General features: G+C 46.8%; 1 protein-coding gene across 4 annotated transcripts; it reads left to right on the top strand.

Annotated features, from left to right (window-relative positions):
• Positions 1 to 3267: 3267 nt before the first annotated feature.
• On the top strand, positions 3268 to 19177 carry ITPA (inosine triphosphatase; the record flags this gene model as incomplete). Of its 4 annotated transcripts, none has more annotated exons than XM_079719644.1 (8): positions 3268 to 3333; positions 12069 to 12126; positions 12215 to 12279; positions 12884 to 12957; positions 13923 to 13954; positions 14512 to 14627; positions 17482 to 17558; positions 18742 to 19177. In XM_079719644.1, the coding sequence occupies 8 exons, from the start codon at positions 3268 to 3270 to the stop codon at positions 18863 to 18865; spliced, it is 612 nt and encodes a 203-aa protein (XP_079575770.1). In that variant the 3' UTR covers positions 18866 to 19177. The 4 variants fall into 4 exon arrangements, with proteins under 4 accessions (XP_079575770.1, XP_079575771.1, XP_079575769.1 ...); XM_079719645.1 differs by having other exon boundaries at positions 14512 to 14671; XM_079719643.1 differs by having other exon boundaries at positions 12033 to 12126.
• Between the last annotated feature and the right edge of the window lie 1053 nt (positions 19178 to 20230).

Raw genomic sequence — 20230 nt, 5'->3', positions numbered from 1 at the left:
CAATAACCAACAAACAAAAACAAAACTGGGGACAAATTCTACCTCAATAAAGTTGTTTAAAAAAAAAAACCTAGGGGCTTCCCTGGTGGCGCAGTGGTTGAGTCCGCCTGCCGATGCAGGGGACACGGGTTCGTGCCCCGGGTCCGGGAAGATCCCACATGCCGCGGAGCGGCTGGGCCCGTGAGCCATGGCCGCTGAGCCTGCGCGTCCGGAGCCTGTGCTCCGCAGCGGGAGAGGCCACAACAGTGAGAGGCCCGCGTACCGCAAAAAAAAAAAAAAAAATTGGAATGGTGGGAACTTGAGCATTTATGATTTTCTGTAATTTTGAAATAGTTCATAATTTATAAACAAGCAAAAAGGGCAGGACAGTGCTTTTAAAACATATAAATGTTGATAATCGTTAAAGCTGGTCAATGGTTATATAGGGGCTCATTATACTGCTTTTTTTTTTTTGGTAAGTTTGACATTTTTGTGCACCTTTGAAATTTTCCATAATAAAAAATATTGTTAAAAAGTAAAAATTAAGACTTGATACATTTTTGTGTGTAATTTGCATGTGCATAGAAAGTTGTTTGGAAGGGCGAAACAAAAAACTGTCAATAGATATAACTTCCTTGCTGCCTCAGATTATATCACTTTCACAGCTTTCATTTGGAGTTCTCAGATTGTCAGGGTTCTGGACCCTAAGCATGTTGCTTAAGGTTTGTGGGCAGACTGAGTGGGGTGGAAGATGGCAGGGAGAACAACAGTGAGACAGCTGCTGCCCTGGTCCAGGTAAGAACAGAACAGGGCTGGATTCATGACAGTAGCATTGGAGTGGTGAGGAGGGGACTGATTCAAGAACTATTTCAGAGGCAGAATTGATAGGACCTGACAATCTCCTTCGAGGGCAAGAATTGTCCTTCTTTGCTTAACTTGGTTTCCTCCACAATGAGGGAAGTGCAATTCCAAAGAGATTTTCTGTCATATTCCTTGCTAAAGGAAATAAAAATTTACATTTTAGGGATTTCCCTGGTGGCACAGTGGTTAAGTATCCGCCTGCCAATGCAGGGGACATGGGTTCAAGCCCTGGTCCGGGAAGATCCCACATACTGTGGAGCAACTAAGCCCGTGTGCCACACTACTGAGCTGCGCTCTAGAGCCCGCTAGCCACAACTACTGGGCCCATGTGCCACAACTACTGAAGCCAACGTGCCTAGAGCCCGTGCTCCACAACAAAGAAAAGCCATCGCAATGAGAAGCCTGCGCACTACACTGAAGAGTAGCCCCCATTCACCGCAACTAGAGAAAGACTGCACGCAGCAACGAAGACCCAACCCAGCCAAAAATTAAAAAAATAATAATTTAAAAAAATTTACATTTTAATTCTGGCATAGGCTACTTAATGAATAATGCAGTCCCCTTCCTTTCTGCTCAGAGAAACTAAGAACCTATTTACCCTGGCTCACCAGTTAAGTGAAGCAATTGATACATTTCTTTTTTGTTTTGTTGTTGCCTAAGAGGATTTCTGTCGCTTGCAACCAAGGATCCTAACTAAAGATCACACATACACAAACTTCTGCAAACAATTTTAGGTATTCACACATCTCCTTCCTCCCCTCCCCCCACCCTGCCAAGCTCTTGGGCTCCAAGACCTTCAGATTTATTTATCTAACTATTTACGATTTATTTATTGGCTTGCGGGATCTTAGTTCCCTGACCAGGGACTGAACACGGGCCTTCAGCAGTGAAAGCAGAGTCCTAATCACTGGACAGCCAGGGAATTCCCCAAGACCTTCAGATTCAGAGTGAGGTCTATCTAAAGTGAATACTCATTTCCAATACTCCATGCTTAATAACCCTGTAGCTGAAGCTTTCAATAGTCAGGAGGTCGGCTTTGCTGCCAGGAACCTCTTCTGCCCCTCCACCTCCCTAAAGATTCACCATGACTTCATGAATTAGGAAGACAAATGACATACAGGGAAAGCAACCACTTCCTGATGTAACCCACTACTTCTCAGGCCAACTCCAAGGAGCCTCGCAAATCACATGGTAGAAAGGGATCACATGGTAGAATGGGAAACTTCAGGACCTGCCTTAGGACACAGTGAGGCCTTCTGGCCTATGCAATACTCCCGCTATGGTAAAGTCGTTGAGCAACGGGATTTCCCGCCCCCGCCCCCCCGAGGACAAATTCTGGGATCTAAAAAAAAAATCATCCACATTATTAGAGGTCTTTAACATTAATGAAAATAACTCATCAGGCATTGACAGTCCTCCAGACTTCCGATGACACTCCTCTGACAGGAGTTGCCTCACCAGGAGTAGAGCTGGCCCTGAATCTGCCCTTACTGTTAACCTTTGGTTGTGAGTCCATGAAGGAGGGAGACAGCTGAATTGCCCAGTGGGGGTGTCAGCAGTGGGTCAAGGCCTATCGCACAGGTGGGTCTGCTGGGGCACTTTCTACTCTTTGCTGTGTTTGGGATGAAAAGATGTGGCTGAGAACGGATGATGGACTTAAAGGACTGGAGGGATGAGGTAATAAGGGAGTCTAAATACTGAAGTCGCAAATCTGGTAGATGGGGGGAAAGACCGGGCTAGATTTAGGCTATGCCAAGTTTAAGATCATAGTCAAGTAGATAAGAGCTGGCAAGCAAGGAGGAACTAAGGAAACGAGGCTGAAGGTGAGGTCAGGATAAAGACCCAGGTTAGGGGGCCCTTGTCCAGAAGGAAACAGTTTCCAGAGACAGCTTTAGAGTGCCCGCGGTTAAGGCGAATCGTCCAGAGCCTAGGCAGTTCATCACCAGCCTCGAGGTAGGTACGCTGGGCTTCTTTGCTTCCTCGGTGTCCCTGTCCCAGAGAGGGGCGAAAGCAGGGGTGGGGCAGGTGGCTGGAACGGTCTCTTCTGACCTTGAGGAGAGCGTCTCTTTGCGGGAGGGACTGGTCTCGGCTTACACAACCTCCAGCGTTGGGAAGACCCCAGCAAATCCGACGCAGGAGGGCCGAGCCCTTCTCCTCCCTTCTAGCGCCCGGGGCCCCAGGCTGCTCAAACGGAAAAGGGCGCTGTGCTCCCGGGGATCTGAGAAAGGATTCTGGGCGCCCAGCGCAGCATTCCCGCCCCTAAGGTGCCCAGACTGCAGCTGCCTCCGCCATCATAGCGCGCAGCCCGCAACGAACTCCACAGCCGGCCTTCCTGGGACCCCAGGGCGGAAACCGAGCCACCCCCTTCCGCCGCCAGGCGGAAGTAGAGGGGCTTCCGGTGAGCCGGCCAGGTACTTGTGGTTCACAATGGCGGCCTCCTTCTCCGGGAAGAAGATAGTGTTTGTCACGGGGAACGCCAAGAAGCTGGAGGAGGTGACGGGAGGGGTGGGAAGCCCACCAGGAGGCGGTTGGGGGGTAGCGTGTGGCAAGGTTGGCTGGGGAGAAGGCGGAGAAGTGGCTTCCAGGCGGAGGGAAGCACGCGGGTGGAAGAGCAGAGGGGGAACAGAGTCCGACCGGGAGGGATGGGTTGGATCGAGAAGGGGATGGGCCGCGCGGAGTGGACCGGCACATATGCGGAGTGGGGGTGACCCGGGGTTGGACTCGATAGAATGAGGGCCTTGACAAATCCGGGCACAGGGCTTGTGAGCTTAGGGGCATCGGGAGCTGAAGGAGTGGTAGGGTCCTTAACACTTGTCCCAAAGGTCACCTCTTAAGCTAGGTCCCAAACCGGGACCCTGACACCTCTCTCGAGCGGATCCAGACCCCGTTGTTGTCCTGGGATTGGCAGGGGCCGGACAGGGTGTGGGGCGAGGCATCCAAACTGAGTTCCACACCCCACCACGGTCCAGAAATGTGGTGCTCAGCCTCTCCCAGCCTCTTTCCGCCATCTGTGAAATGGCCATTATTCAGGAGGTCTGATTCACAGCGCAATGGAGAGGAGGAGTGAAGGAGGCAGTGGATCCAAAGTTCCTGCCTACAGGGACTTTGTGGTCGGCTCTGAGAATTCTGGGGGTTGATGGAACCGCTTTGGCTGCAAATAGTAGAGAGACACAGGGAGCTCATGTAAACAGCCAGGTGACAATCGTGGGAATACAATGGTATGCTGTCCCACAGGGCTTGAGGAGTCTTTCTCAGGAGTCCCTGTCGAGGGGTTTATTTGTCCTTCTAGTTCTCTCTGGATGCTCATCCCTTTTCCTTTTGAGGTCTTTCTGCATTTTTCCCTTCTGATGGAGGAGGCAGTAAGGCTTCTGCCAGGCATCAGCTCTGATTGGCCTTACTTGGATCAAAGGTTTGCCCTTACTTAGTCAGCCATGGTCAAGGATGTGGGTCATGTGTGGAGAATCAGGATGACACCCACTAGATGTCTGAGGCAGACCAATGGGGTGCAGTCATTAGGGTCATTTGTCTACAGCATAGGGACCAATGACACTTGTGTGCTGTTACAGGGTGGCCTCAGAAGTCAGAGCCCTGTGCTGATAAAAGGTTTGGGATCTTGAGGCCAGACCAGACAAGCAGACAGGCAGTGCCACACTGAACAGAGCCCCATGCAAAATGGTGGGTGCCAGCTCCCAAGGCCATCTCTACCTCTGGTTGAGAATGTGGCCATCCCACATTTAAAGAAGAGGGAGGGAATTCCCTGGAAGTCCAGTGGTTAGGATTCCAGCTTTCACTGCCGGGGCCCGGGTTGGATCCCTGGTCGGGAAACTAAGATCCTGTAAGCCATGTGGCATGGCCCCCCAAAAAAAGGAGAAAAAAAAAAGAAGATGCTGGAGTAGCCAGAGGAGGCTCACTGGAGAAAATGGACTTGAAGTTGGCCTAAAATTGGGAGGTTTTTTTTTTTTTTTTTTGCGGTACGCGGGCCTCTCACTGTTGTGGCTTCTCCCGTTGCAGAGCACAGGCTCCAGACGCGCAGGCTCAGCGGCCTAGCCGCTCCGCGGCATGCAGGATCTTCCTGGACCGGGGCACGAACCCGTGTCTCCTGCATCGGCAGGCGGACTCTCAACCACTGCGCCATGAGGGAAGCCCTTAAAATAGGGAGTTTTAACTCTTCATCTCATGGTACCCCATTGGCAGAGTGATGAAGCCTCTGGACCCTTTCTCAGGAAAATATTTTTAAATGTACAAAATAAAATACATAGGATTACAAAGGAAATCAATTCTATTGATTTACAATTCTCAAAATATTATAAATATTTGTGATCCAGTTACATATGCTTTATTAATGCATACTGAGCTGATCTCCCTGTGCTATGCCGCTGCTTCCCACTAGCTATTTTACATTTGGTAGTGTGTATATGTCGATGCTTCTGTCACTTCGCCCCAGCTTCCCCCTCCCCCGCTGCCGTGTCCTTAAGTCCATTCTGTATGTCTGCGTCTTTATTCCTGCCCTGCCACTAGGTTCATCGGTACCATTTTTTTTTAGATTCCGTATATATGCGTTAGCATATGGTATTTGTTTTTCTTTACTTCACTCTGTATGACAGACTCTAGGTCCATCCACCTCACTACAAATAACTCTATTTCATTTCTTTTTATGGCTGAGTAATATTCCATTGTATATATGTGCCACATCTTCTTTATCCATTCATCCGTCAATGGACATTTAGTTTGCTTCCTTGTCCTGCCTATTGTAAATAGTGCTGCAATGAAGATTGTGGTGCATGTCTCTTTTTGAATTATGGTTTTCTCAGGGTATATGCCGAGTAGTGGGGTTTGCTGGGTCATATGGTAGTTCTATTTTTAGTTTTTCAAGGCACCTCCATACTGCTCTCCATAGTGGTTGTATCAATTTACATTCCCACCAACAGTGCAGGAGGGTTCCCTTTTTACCACACCCTCTCCAGCATTTATCGTTTCTAGATTTTTTGATAATGGCCATTCTGATCAGTGTGAGGTGACACCTCATTGTGGTTTTGATTTGCATTTCTCTAATAGTGATGTTGAGCATCTTTTCATGTGCCTCTTGGCCATCTGTATGTCCTCTTTGGTGAAATGTCTATTTAGGTCTTCTGCCCATTTTTTAATTGGTTTTTTATTTTATTTTATTTTATTTTAATTTATTTTTATTTTTGGCTGCGTTGGGTCTCCGTTGCTGTGCGTGGGCTTTTCTCTGGTTGTGGTGAGCAGGGGCTACTCTTTGTTGTGGCGTGCAGGCTTCTCATTGCGGTGGCTTCTCTTGTTGCGGAGCATGGGCTCTAGGCACGCGGGCTTCAGTAGCTGTGGCACGGGGGCTCAGTAGTTGTGGCTTGCGGGCTCTAGAGCGCAGGCTCAGTAGCTCGGTAGTTGTGGCGCACAGACTTAGTTGCTCCGTGGCATGTGGGATCTTCCCAGACCAGGGTTGAAACCCGTGTCCTCTGCATTGGCAGGCAGATTCTTAACCACTGCACCACCAGGGAAGCCCGGGTTGTTTCTTTTTTTGATATTGAGCTCCATGAGCTGTTTGTATATTTTGGAGATTAATCCTTTGCTCGTTGTTTCATTTGCAAATATTTTATCCCATTCTGAGGGTTGTCTTTTCATCTTATTTATGGTTTCCTTTGCTGTGCAAAAGCTTTTAAGTTTAACTAGGTCCCATTTGTTTATTTTTGTTTTTATTTTCATTACTCTAGGAGGTGGGTCAAAAAACATCTTGTGGTGGTTTATGTCAAAGAGTGTTTTTCCTATGGTTTCCTCTAAGAGTTTTATAGTGTCTGGTTTTACATTTAGGTCTTTAATACATTTGGAGTTTATTTTTGTGTGTGGTGTTAGGTGGTGTTCTAATTTCATTCTTTTACATGTAGCTGTCCAGTTTTCCCAGCACCACTTACTGAAGAGGCTGTCTTTTCTCCATTGTATGTCCTTGCCTCCTTTGTCATAAATTAGGTGATCATATGTGCATGGGTTTATCTCTGGGCTTTCTATCTGTACCTTGATCTATATTTCTGTTTTTGTGCCAGTACCATATTGTCTTGATTACTGTAGCTTTGTAGTATAGTTTGAAGTCAGGGAGCCTGATTCCTCCAGCTCTGTTTTTCTTTCTCAGTATTGCTTTGGCTATTCAGGATCTTTTGTGTTTACATACAAATTGTAAAATTTTTTGTGCTAATTCTGTGAAGAATGTCATTGGTAGTTTGATAGGGATTGCATTGAATCTGTAGATTGCTTTGGGTAGTATAGTCATTTTCATAATATTGATTTTCCAATCCAAGAACATGGTATATTTCTCCATCTGTTTATGTCATCTTTGATTTCTTTCATCAGTGTTTTATAGTTTTCCGAGTATAAGTCTTTCGCCTCTTTAGATAGGTTTATTCCTAGGTATTTTATTCTTTCTGTTGCAGTGGTAAATGGGATTGTTTCCTTAATTTCTCTTTCTGATTTTTCGTTGTTAGTGTATAGGAATGCCAGAGATTTCTGTGCATTAACTTTGTATCCTGCAACTTTACCAAATTCGTTGATTAGTTCTAGTAGTTTTCTGGTGGCATCTTTAGGATTTTCTATGTATAGTATCATGTCATCTGCAAAGAGTGACAGTTTTACTTCTTATCCAATTTGTATTCCTTTTATTTCTTTTTCTTCTCTGATTGCCATGGCTAGGACTTCGAAAACTATGTGGAATAGGAGTGGTGAGAGAGGACATCCTTGTCTTGTTCCTGATCTTAGAGGAAATGCTTTCAGTTTTTCACCATTGAGTATGTTTGCTGTGGGTTTGTCATATATGACCTTTATTATGTTGAGGTAGTTTCCCACTATGCCCATTTTCTGGAGAGTTTTTATCGGAAAAGGGTGTTGAATTTTTTCAAAACCTTTTTCTGCATCTATTGAGATGATCACATGGTTTTTATTCCTTAATTTGTTAATATGGTGTATCACATTGATTGATTTGTGTATATTGAAGAATCCTTGCATCTGATGTATGATCCTTTTAATATGTTGTTGGATTCTGTTTGCTAGTATTTTGCTCAGGATTTTTGCATCTATGTTCATCAGTGATATTGGACTATAATTTTCTTTTTTTGTGATATCTTATTCTGGTTTTGGTATCAGGGTGATGGTGGCTTCATAGAACGAATTTGGGTGCGTTCCTCCCTCTGCAGTTTTTTGGAAGAGTTTGAGAAGGATTGGTGTTAGCTCTTCTCTAAATGTTTGATAGAATTCACCTGTGAAGCCATCTGGTCCTGGACTTTTGTTTGTTGGAAGATTTTTTATATATATAAATTTATTTATTTTTATTTATTTATGTTTGGCTGCGTTGGGTCTTCGTTGCTGTGCGTGGGCTTTCTCTAGTTGTGGCAGGCCAGGGCTACTCTTCGTTGTGGTGCACAGGCTTCTCATTGTGGTGGTTTCCCTTGTTGTGGAACATGGGCTCTCGGCAGGTGGGCTTCAGTAGTTGCAGCACATGGGCTCAGTATTTGTGGCTTGTGGACTCTAGAGCATAGGCTCAGTAGGTGTGGCACATGGGGTTAGTTGCTCCGTGGCATATGGGGTCTTCTCGGACCAGGGATCGAACCTGTGTCCCCTGCATTGGCAGGCAGATTTTTAACCACTGTGCCACCAGGGAAGTCCTGTTGGAAGATTTTTAATTACAGTTTCAATTTCATTACTTGTGATAGGTCTGTTTATATTTTCTAATTCTTCCTGGCTCAGTCTTGGAAAATTGTACATTTCCAAGAATTTGTCCATTCCTCATGGTTGTCCATTTTATTGGCATATAGTTGTCTGTAGTAGTCTCTTATAATCCTTTGTATTTCTGCAGTGTCAGTTGTGATTTCTCCTTTTTCATTTCTAATTTTATTGATTTGCGTCCTCTCCCTTTTGTTCTTGATGAGTCTGGCTAAGGGTTTATCAATTTTGTTTATCTTCTCAAAGAACCAAATTTTAGTTTTATTGATTTTTGCTGTTGTTTTCATTTCTGTTTCATTTATTTCTGCTCTGATCTTTATGATTTCTTTCCTTCTACTGACTTTGGGTTTTCTTTGTTCTTCTTTCTCTAGTTGCTTTAGGTGTAGGGTTAGATTGTTTATTTGAGATTTTTCTTGTTTCTTGAGGTGCGATTGAATTGCTATAAACTTCCCTCTTAGAACTGCTTTTGCTGCATCCCATAGGTTTTGAATCATCGTGTTTTTGTTGTCATTTGTTTCTATGTATTCTTTTATTTCTTTGATTTCTCTAGTGATCTCTTGGTTACTTAGTAGTGCACTGTTTATCCTCCATGTATTTGTGTTTTTTACAGTTTTTTTCCTTTAATTGATTTCCACATAACAGTGTGGTCAGAAAAGATGCTTGATACGATTTCAATTTTCTTAAATTTTCCGAGGCTTGATTTGTGACCCAAGATGTGATCTGTCTTGGAGAATGTTCCATGTGCACTTGAGAAGGAGGTGTAATGTGCCACTTACAGGTGGAATGTTCTATAAATATCAATTAAATCTATCTGGTCTATTGTGTCATCTAAAGCTTGTGTTTGCTTATTTATTTTCTGTTTGGATGATCTGTCCATTGGGGTAAGTGAAGTGTTAAAGTCCCCTACTATTATTGTGTTACTGTCGATTTCCCCTTTCATGGTTGTTAGCATTTGCCTTATGTATTGAGGTGCTCCTATGTTGGGTGCATAAACGATTATAATTGTTATATCTTCTTCTTGGATTGATCCCTTGATCATTATGTACTGTCCTTCCTTATCTCTTGTAATAGTCTTTATTTTAAAGTCTATTTTTAAAAATAAATTTATTTATTTTTGGCTGTGTTGGGTCTTCGTTGCTGGGCTTTCTCTAGTTGCGGCAAGCAGGGGTTACTCTTTGTGGCAGTGTGCAGGCTTCTCATTGAGGTGGCTTCTCTTGTTGCATAACACAGGCTCTAGGCATGCAGGCTTCAGTAGTTGTGGCACATGGGCTCAGTAGTTGTGGCTCACGGGCTCTAGAGCACAGGCTCAGTAGTTGTGGTGCATGGGCTTAGTAGCTCCACAGCATGTGGGATCTTCCTGGACCAGGGATTGAACCTGTGTCCCCTGCATTGGCAGGCAGATTCTTAACCGCTGTACTACCAGGGAAGCCCTTAAGTCTATTTTATCTGATACGAGTATTGCTACTCCAACATTGTTTTGATTTCCATTTGCATAGAATATATTTTTCCATCCCTTCACTTTTAGTCTGTTTGTGTTCCTAGGTCTTAAGTGGGTCTCTTGTAGACAGCATATATATGGGTCTTGTTTTTGTATCCATTCAGCCAGTCTGTGTCTTTTGGTTGGGACATTTAATCCATTTACATTCAAGGTTGTTATCGATATGTATGTTCCTATTACCATTTTCTTAATTGTTTTGGGTTTGTTTTTGTGGGTCTTTTTCTTCTCTTGTGTTTCCTGCCTAGAGAAGTTTTTTTAGCATTTGTTGTAAAGCTGGTTTGGTGGTGCTGAATTTTCTTACCTTTTGCTTGTCTGAAAAGCTTTTGATTTCTCTGTTGACTCTGAATGAGATCCTTGCTGGGTAGAGTAATCTTGGTTGTAGTTTTTTCTCCTTCATCATTTTAAGTATATCCTGCCACTCGCTTCTGGCCTGCAGAGTTTCTGCTGAAAAATCAGTTGATAAATGTTATGGGGATTCTTTCGTATGTTATTTTTTGCTTTCCCCTTGCTGCTTTTAATATTTTTTCTTTGAATTTAATTTTTGTTAGTTTGATTAATATGTGTCTTGCTGTGTTTCTCCTAAGGTTTATCCTGTATGGGACTCTCTGCGCTTCCTGGACCTGGGTGGCTATTTCCTTTCCCATGTTAGGGAAGTTTTCCACTATAATCTCTTCAAATATTTTCTCAGACCCTTTCTTTTTCTCTTCTTATTTGGGACCCCTATAATTCGAATGTTGGTGTGTTTAGTATTGTCCCAGAGGTCTCTGAGATTGTCTTTGATTCTTTTCATTCTTTTTTCTTTATTCTGCTCCTTGCCAGTTATTTCTAGCATTCTGTCTTCCAGCTCACTTATATTTGTTCTTCTGCCTCAGTTATCCTATTATTGATTCCTTCTAGTGTATTTTTCATGTCAGTTATTGTGCTTTCATCTCTGTTTGTCCTTCAGTTCTTCTAGGACTTTGTTAAACATTTCTTGTATTTTCTTAGTCTGTGCCTCCATTCTACTTCCGAGATTCTGGATCGTCTTTACTACCATTACTCTGAATTCTTTTTCAGGTAGATTGCCTATTTCCTCTTCATTTATTTGGTCTTATAGGTTTTTACCATGCTCCTTCATCTGTGACATACTTTTTTACCCTCTCATTTTTTCTGATGGGTGGGATTGTGTTCCTGTTTAACTGGTTGTTTGGCCTGAGGCTTCCAACACTGGAGTTTGTAGGCTGTTGGATAGAGCTGGGTCTTGGTGCTGAGATGAGGACCTCCGGGAGACCTCACTCCAATGAATATTCCCTGAGGTCTGAGGTTCTCTTGTTAGTCCAGTGGTTCAGACTCAGAGCTCCCATCGCAGGAGCTGTTCACTTGGGGGTTCTTCCCGTCTCCTTGGGCGTCAAGGTCTCCCACCAGCATCTGGCAGGCGCCCTAGTTGTAGGGAGACACGAGCTCTGCGTCTTCCCATGCCGCCATCTTGACTCTGCCCCTTGTAAATGATATTTTGAGATATCTGCTACAACTGTAATGGGATATGACAACATCTGTGATTTTAATAGGTTTAAATATCACAGGAGATGCTAATGCTATTTGTGTTTGTTTTCTATATTCACTATTGAAAGGGATGCTAAATTTCAGGTAGTGGTTAGTGAAAATAAAGCGTTTTTTTTTTTTTTTCTAATCCAAGTTCACAGACCTCCTGAATTCTGGGTAACCCCTGATAGAAAATTCCTGGCCCAAAGGATAGGTTTTGGGAGCACTGAGAAGGGAAGAGGGTGTTCTAGGTAGGTGGTTAGCATGAACAGAGACCTGAAGTAGGAGGGAGGGATCGGAGAGTGAGGAGATGGGGGAGCTGACCTGCTGGGGTGGGACCCTGAAGGCTGGGGTGAGGCTCGTGGGCTTGACTTGGTGAGCTTTAGGGGACTGACAGGAGAGTTACCTGACGAGAAAGGTGGGTGACAGCTTGTGTAGTAGTGGGGAATAGTTAAACGGTGATAAATGTTCTTTCATTTTGGAACAGGTTATTCAGATTCTAGGAGATAAGTTTCCATGCACTTTGGTGGCACAGAAGATTGACCGTATGTCTCTGATTAGTTCTATTTTTAAAAGATGATTCAATTTCTCTCTCTCTCTGTGACCTGACTGTGTGTCTGTTTCTCTGATAAGTGCCAGAGTACCAAGGAGAGCCTGATGAGATTTCCATTCGGAAGTGTCAGGAGGCAGCTCGCCAGGTGATTGCTCCACACGTCCTGTACTTGCGCCTCTTGTCTGGTGGCTCCTGGGGTCTGTGCCTGCTGGGGATGGGTAGAGAATATGGTGGGCACAGTTTATAATGACTTTCCAGGCTTAGCTAGGCTGGAGTCAGTTAATGTTGGCTCTGGAATACTGCCTTCCTTTCTCAACTTTGACTGCATAGTATCCCCCTAGATGACCACACACACACATAATTCACTCTTCCCAATTCTCAGGTACATACATTCCACCCCTACATTCTCCCCACATACATCCACCCTGCACTCACACATCTCTGTGGAACTGAAAAAGAGTGCTTTGTAAACAGTCAGGCTGCTTGAGTATGAATCCCAGCTCTCCTGTCACTGTACCTGGAGCAGACTTTACAACCTGCCAAGGCTTTGATGTCCCTACCTTTAAAATGAAGATAAGAGATTAGTCAATGGCTGTTACCCAGAGCAGATAGACCTCTATCTGCTGCTGCTGTTGCACATCCCAGCTAGCTGTGAGTGTGGCCCTGGCTTGGGTGGCCGAGGAATTCAGGGTGGAGATGGGGCCTGCTGCTGGGCGCGGGTCTCAGGGCTGCATGTCCTTGTGCTGCAGGTGCAGGGCCCTGTACTGGTGGAAGACACCTGTCTGTGCTTCAACGCCCTTGGGGGCCTCCCTGGCCCCTACATGTGAGTGCTCCCCCACCCTTTTGCAGGGCCCTGGCCACAAAACCACTTGAACTTTGAAATGATTTGTTACTTGATACTGCGGGTCATTCACTGTCTTGGCATCAACACCAGTATGTCAGATCGTCTTGAGGGAGGATTAGGGATGGGGAAGAGGCATACCTTTCTTTTGTAAAGTGTAAGAATGTGATTGTGTACGTTGAGATGGGCAAGGGGAACTCACCCATTGGAGAGGTACATTCGTGGGCAGATCCGTTCCAGGAAAGAGGAAATAAGGAAGTTGAGATCTGCAGGTGGATTTCCTTAAAGCTCTCCAGTACCCTGGACCCCCTCAGAAGGTCTTTGTGTATCTCTAGGGTACAAATACCCCAATTTGTTAGGTCTTGGGTATGTAAACTGTTGACCCTTGAACAACTCGGGGGGGTTAACGAGCATTTAACTTACAGTTGGCCTTCCATATCAGTGGATTCAGCTGTATGTTACTGTAGTATTTACTGCTGAAAAATATCCATGTATAAGTGAACATATGCAGTTCAAACTCATGTTGTTCAAGGGTTAACTGTATCTTTAACTTTTGGATTGCTAATTTGTTTGCCAAGGCAGTAGCACCCCTACACACTTACAGTGTACATTGCTCCATATTCTTACCAGCACTGTTTTATGACTTTTTAGTATTTTGTAATGGCGGGAGTGGGAAATGTTACCACATGCAATTTTAATTTGCATTTCCCTAATTACCAGTGAGATTGAGGGCTTCACTGGTTTATCAGTTCTTTTGTGGATTGCCTCTTTGTCTCCATTTCCTTTTTCCTATTGGATTATTTCTCTTCATTTTGAGTTGAGACATTCTTTATCTTTTCTCCTTGGCTCTCGCAGGGCTCTAATCCCTGGGGGACGCAGCCCAGAAACAAGGTGGTAAGAACATCCATCTGCTTGTGGTGTCTGACTCACCTTTATTTCTCTTGCAGAAAGTGGTTTCTGGAGAAGTTAAAGCCTGAAGGTATTATCCCCATGTCTCTTTCTTTAGACTTGTTTGAAATTAAGAATCTGTGGGTTCTACGGGAGGAGCTCCAACTAGTAATCAGGAATCTCGGGTTCCATCCCCTTCACGGAATCTCCATTCACCTCAGTTTCCCCATCTATAATCTACAGCTCACACTCTCCCTATACACCTGGTGCCAGGGAGCACTGAGATTTGGGAGGAGTGGATGGGGTGGGGGTGGGTGGTGAGAGCTTTGCGTTTGAGGGACAAAGGGGCTCTAGTTGATTCTGGCTCAGAGAGGGACTGGCCCCACTGCTTGCTGTCCTTGCCTCAGTGGGGGGCGGGGAGGGGGACACCCTGTTGCTCCTCCTCGTCCCAGCAGCGCATACCCTGAAGCCCACAGTGGTAGAATAAGGAACCCCACGTCCCCATCACCCAACTTCCTGGGTTATCAGTGCAGGGCCTATTTGGTGATATGTATAACTCCCCTCGCCACCTGGGCCCCTTGAGTGCGGAGAGGGGGCTGGGGCTGGGCAGCATAGAGTGCCCTGAGCCCTCACTGCACCTGCCCGCAGGTCTCCACCAGCTCCTGGCTGGGTTCCAAGACAAGTCGGCCTATGCACTCTGCACGTTCGCGCTCAGCACTGGGGACCCAAGTGAGCCTGTGCGCCTCTTCAGGGGCCGGACCTCGGTGCGTACCCATGCTCGTTCCCCCGCGTGCCGCCAGAGGGCGCTGTGACTCGCGGTGATGCTGCAGGACTGTGGTGGGGAGGGCGCGCCCCTGGGTACCACAGCTAGAAGTGCTGTCAATCCCGAAACTTATTTGACCCCTGAGTCTGGTGTTTGGAAAGGCACAATGGCTTACAGCTATTGGGGCCTGGTATACCCAGAGCTCTGCAGTGTATGCTCTCCTGAGAAGCAGATGTGGAAACTGAAGGTGACAACTCCTAGAGCTACATCTATAGCCCAGACTTCTCCAAGCTTGAATCTCCTCATCCCACTGCTGAGGCAACAGCTTCCCTTGAACATCTCACAGCCTTTCCAACTTTCTATGTTCATATAGAATCTTCCTTCTCCCTCCAACTCATTCCTTTGAAAACTGCCCTTCAGTGCCCCCATGCTTACCTATCAGACCGTAGGTTCAGCTGCTTCTCACAGGGTCCAGACCACCCTCTGGGCTGGCCTGCTCCCCCCACTGCCCCAGCCCATCCGTCCCCTCCCTGTGGCGGGAGTGTACCTTCAGGCACATCATTTCTCTGCTTTGTCCTTTCTGCTCAGGATAAAATCCAGAGCCCCACCATAGCTCCCATAGCCCTATGCCAGTGGCTCCACAGGGACTGTCCACAGATGTTTTACTTTACGCTCCCTGATTAGATTTTTAATTTTTGTGGTGAAAAAACAGGTGACAGAAATTACCATCTTCATTTTTAAGTGTACAATACAATAGTGTACACTGTTGTGCACCAGATCTCTAGAACTTTCTCATCTTGCAGAATTGAAACTATGCCCATTGAATAACGACTCCACCTTCCCCTCATCTCCCCAGCACCTGGCAACCACCATTCTACTTTCTGTTGCTAAGAGTTCAGCTACCTCAGATACATCATATAAGTGGAATCCTGCAGTGTTTGTTTTTTTGTGACTGGCTTATCTCACTTAGCATAATGTCCTCAAGTTTCATCCATGTTGTAGCATGTGACAGGATCTCCTTTTTTAAGGCTGAATAATATTCCATTGTATATGTATACCACTTTTTCCTTTATCCGTTTACAGGCATACCTTGTTTTATTGAGCTTCACAGATATTATGTTTTTACAAATTGAAAGTTTGTGGCAATCCTGCATTGTCAGACGATGGTTAGCTTTTTTTTTTTGCGGTACACGGGCCTCTCACTGCTGTGGCCTCTCCCGTTGTGGAGCACAGGCTCCAGACGCGCAGGCTCAGTGGCCATAGCTCACGGGCCCAGCGGCTCCGCGGCATGTGGGATCTTCCCGGACCGGGGCACGAACCCGCGTCCCCTGCATCGACAGGCGGACTCTCGACCACTGTGCCACCAGGGAAGCCCGATGGTTAGCATTTTTAGCAATTAAGTATTTTAAAATTAAGGTATGTACATTTTTTTAGACATAATGCTATTGCACACTTAATAGATTACAATATAGTGTAAACATAACTTTTATATGCAGTAGGAAACCAAAAATTTCATGTGACTTGCTTTATTGCGATAATTGCCTGATTGCAGTGGTCTGGAACTGAACCCACAATATCTCCGAGGTCTGCCTGTATTCATTGATGAACACTTGCGTGGCTTCCACTTTTTGGCTCATAATGCTGCTATGAATGTGGGTGTGCAAATATCTCTTCAAGATCCTGTTTTCATTCTTTTGGATATATATCCAGAAATGGGATTGCTGGATCATATTGCCTGGTTACATTTTTAACAGTTTTAGTGGTCTACTACTTTCACAGAAATGTTCTCTCAAAAATCGAAAGTATGAACAACCACAGGCCCAACTTCCTGCACCATGACTGACTAGCACCTATGTTGCTGACGGGGCCTGATCACTGCCATCCGACCATTCCCTATTATCTCCCCAGCTTGGGCTGCTGTTTCTAGTTTGTTGCTGCCAGCCCCGACTTTAACTGAAGTAGCCTTGTTTCTCCTTGTTCTGTTCTCTCCTGTGCTTTCTAAACCCCAGCCACATTGTCCTTTCAGCAGTGCACTTGCTAAGCCCTTCTCCATCTCTGGACCTCGGCACAGCTGTGTCCTCCACCTAGAATGTTCTTTTTTTTTTTTTTTTGCGGTACGCGGGCCTCTCACTGCTGTGGCCTCTCCCGTTGCGGAGCACAGGCTCCGGACGCGCAGGCTCAGCGGCCATGGCTCACAGATCCAGCCGCTCCGCAGCATGTGGGATCTTCCCGGACCGGGGCACGAACCCGTGTCCCCTGCATCGGCAGGCAGACTCTCAACCACTGCGCCACCAGGGAAGCCCGACACTGGTTATCTTTGTCACATTTTCCTTTTGGAATTTGCCTATTACAGCCAGTATTTACTGAGCTCATTTTTGTGTTGAACATTGTGCAAAGTAATTTCTATTTTGTTATTTCATTTAATTGTTAGAGCCTCCCTTGTATTATGAGAAATGCAGTAATAGTAGCAGGCACAGGGCTTGGCTGCAAAGTTCAGGACCCTCAAACTTGCTATTAGGAGAAAATGTTTTCTGTCAGTCTTTCAAAGTTGATTCTCTTCTTCAGTGAGGTCACAGTTTGTCAAAGCTTCAGAGAGGGAGGCTGGTCCCAGGGGTATCGGTGGGCTGATCAAGCATGTGGTTCCTCCCTGTCTCTGGGGAGCGAGCTGTCCTGCTCTGCATTTTATGTGTTCAGCAAACATTTGCTGGCACCATAGACCCCTTGAGATAATATATTTTGAGTAAATAGGGTTTAACCAAATTCATAAACTAACCAAACTCAAGCTGGCTACTGCCCTCCTCACAGTGCCTCTCCTCCACACCCAGTGGCACACCTGTCCCCCTTTCCTCTGGCAGGGCCGGATTGTGGTGCCCCGTGGCTGCCGAGATTTTGGCTGGGACCCCTGCTTTCAGCCTGATGGATATGAGCAGACGTAAGGAGCCCCAGTTTCTTTCAGGGGTGTGGGGTGGGGATGGCCGTGGTCTGGGTTGGGTCAGTGCCCCGCCCAGGTGCAGGCACGCGGTTACAGGCGGGGCAGGCTCTGAGGTGCCGTTCCGGCTGAAGGCAGCTCTGCTGGGGTGGATGCAAGGAATCTGGGTGGCCCGGTCCACAGCTGGGAGGCAGCTGGGCATAGCTGAAGTCCTGGGCTCTCGGGCTCAGCTCAGTACAGAGCAGCTTTGTAGCTTCAGTGGCTTCCCCGCTCTGACCTGGGCTTGTCAGCTTTGTTGGATGATTATCTGACCCCCATTTAGTCTGGAAAAATGTTAGCACTTGGCCACCACGTTACACCCCCACAGTGCCAGGTGTTCTCATTATTTCATGCTAGCCCCCGCTTATTTACATGGGACATGTTGGCCATTATTGGAATCAGGTTTGTCAAGCTGGAGGGGGGCCCTTAGGGAGTGTGGCCTGAGGCCTCACAACAGCCAGGCAGGGCTGAGGACAACATGAAGCAGCACTTTGGTGACACAAATGCTCTATATCTGCACTGTGCAATCCGGTAGCCATTAGCCACATGTGGCTGCGGAGCATCTGAAATGTGGTTAGAGCAACTGAGGAACAGAATTTATTTTTATTCGGTTGTAATTGGTTTAAATGGCCACAGTGGCTGGTAGCCACCATATTGGACAGCATAGATGTGAAAGTGACAACTGGAGTAGGGATTCTTACCTCACTGGAGTCTTGCCATGGGTGGCAGGCCACTGGCTGGCTGTTCAAGGCTCGTCTGCTGCCCCCTGCCCCCACCTGCCCACCCCACAGTGCATTGGAGGAGATTGTTGTGTTTGTTCTGTCAGGCCCCACTGCTTCCCGTCAACAGATGACAAAGCTGATCAAACATGCAGCTCATCCCCCTGTCCCCAGCTTCCCTTTGATGACTTTTGGACACACTAGAACCAGTTTAAGATCCTTTCACACTTATTAATATGGGTTTCTACCTACAGGGGAATTTAAGACTCTGATTTTTAAAAAAATTAACTCTGGTTGCCAGGAGCTGGTAGCCCCACTACCCTTTCCTAGGGACTCTTTGAGCTTTGGGCTCCAGGATGAGGTGAGGTGTACACACCCTCCCTGAATCTGGGCTCCCTCTTCTCTGAGCTGCTACTGTTGCCCCTTAGATATGCAGAGATGCCCAAGGCTGAGAAGAACACCATCTCCCATCGCTTCCAGGCCCTGCTTGAGTTGCAAGAATACTTTGGCAACCTGACTCCACTTGGAGCTGGTGATGACCACTCTGCCTGAGGATCCGGGGAGGGCTAGCCTGAAACCGCCTCTATCAGGCAGGCACCCGTCCAAGTACTGCCTTCAGGGTTACTACTTCCTGGGGGTGTTACCAGCCGTCAGGAGCAGCTGGCTCTGCCTGGAAACTTTGGCCAGAGGACACCATCCTCTTGCCCTCAGGGATTCAGTGGTCTCCTACAGCCTCCAGGCCTGGAATCCGGAAAGGACCTTGGGTGTTAAAACTGGCCTCGGCAGGGTTGAGGGTTTGGGGAAGAACCACACAAACAGCCTTAGATGTTTTTTAAATGCAGCAAATAAAAATTCCAGAGGGTACTTGCTTCCAAAATAAACTGGGTATATTTGCTTTGAAACCTGCCCCAGACAGGTGTCTGTCTCCTGAGTCCCCTTTGGCATGAGCAGGAAACCTCTCAGGTCGGGGGCGGGCAAAAGGGGTGTGGGGCGGTGGCTGGACGAGGGCAGTGCTGTGTCGAGGCTGTTCGTGTGCCCTTGCTAGCTGGAGTATTATATCTTTCTTTTTGTCCTTGAAGTCTCTGATCATGGGCTGAACTTTTCCATGCCACATCCCTGCTGCCCGCCCACCCAGCCACTGAGCAATGCCACCACCCAGCTGGCCTCTATTGTGTTTGCTGGGTTGGGGGGCGGGCAGTGTGGGATGTTGAGTGCTTTTGCTTTATTCTGGTGTACATTAGAGCAGCTAAAATGTTGGCTTATGGTTATAATGTCAGGTTCATTTTTATGGCAGGGAGGAGGGATGGAGTTCTTGACCCCAGTTGGGTTGACATGCCACGGTTCAGCCTGGGGGGCCAGCTGAGTTGAGCCCTTCAGGAGGCCCGGCTCAGCTATCTCAGACCCATACTGTGTCCTGGTGAAGCCCTTCCCTGGGAGGGACTTCAGAGGCCCGGGGTGGCTCCCTGCCTTCCTGCAGGTGTTACTCTGGTAAAGAGGAGGTGCCCAACCCCAAGGACAATCAGAAAAGCCTGTTGTGTGCAGCGGGTTGTGGGGGTGGGGGTCCTTAATGATGGTGTGTCACTCCCAGGCTTAAGTTATATCCCCTCCTCAGTCCTAGCAGCACGGCCCAGGGCCTAGATTTAACAGTTGTTTCCTCCCCTAAAATTCATCAGCACGTGTGGGTGAGGACAGGACCTCATCCCTTTGCTCCCCTCTTGTCTGTGAAGCCCAGCTGGGTTGTTTCCTCAGGAAGTGCCGGTGGTGGTGCTCAGCCTCCTCTGAGTTGTCTGCTTGGGGTGGGTGGTGTCCGGCTGGAACTCAGGTGTGGGGTGCTGGGGGGCCTGCCTACTCCTTGCCTGGTGGTCCTGGACACAGCCCCACCTGCAGGAAACACACAGGCTACTGGGGTGGGGGCCC

Source organism: Hyperoodon ampullatus, assembly GCF_949752795.1.
Source record: "Hyperoodon ampullatus genome assembly, chromosome: 14".
NCBI classification, from domain to species: Eukaryota; Metazoa; Chordata; class Mammalia; order Artiodactyla; family Ziphiidae; genus Hyperoodon; species Hyperoodon ampullatus.
This window is presented reverse-complemented; position numbering and strand designations above follow the sequence as displayed.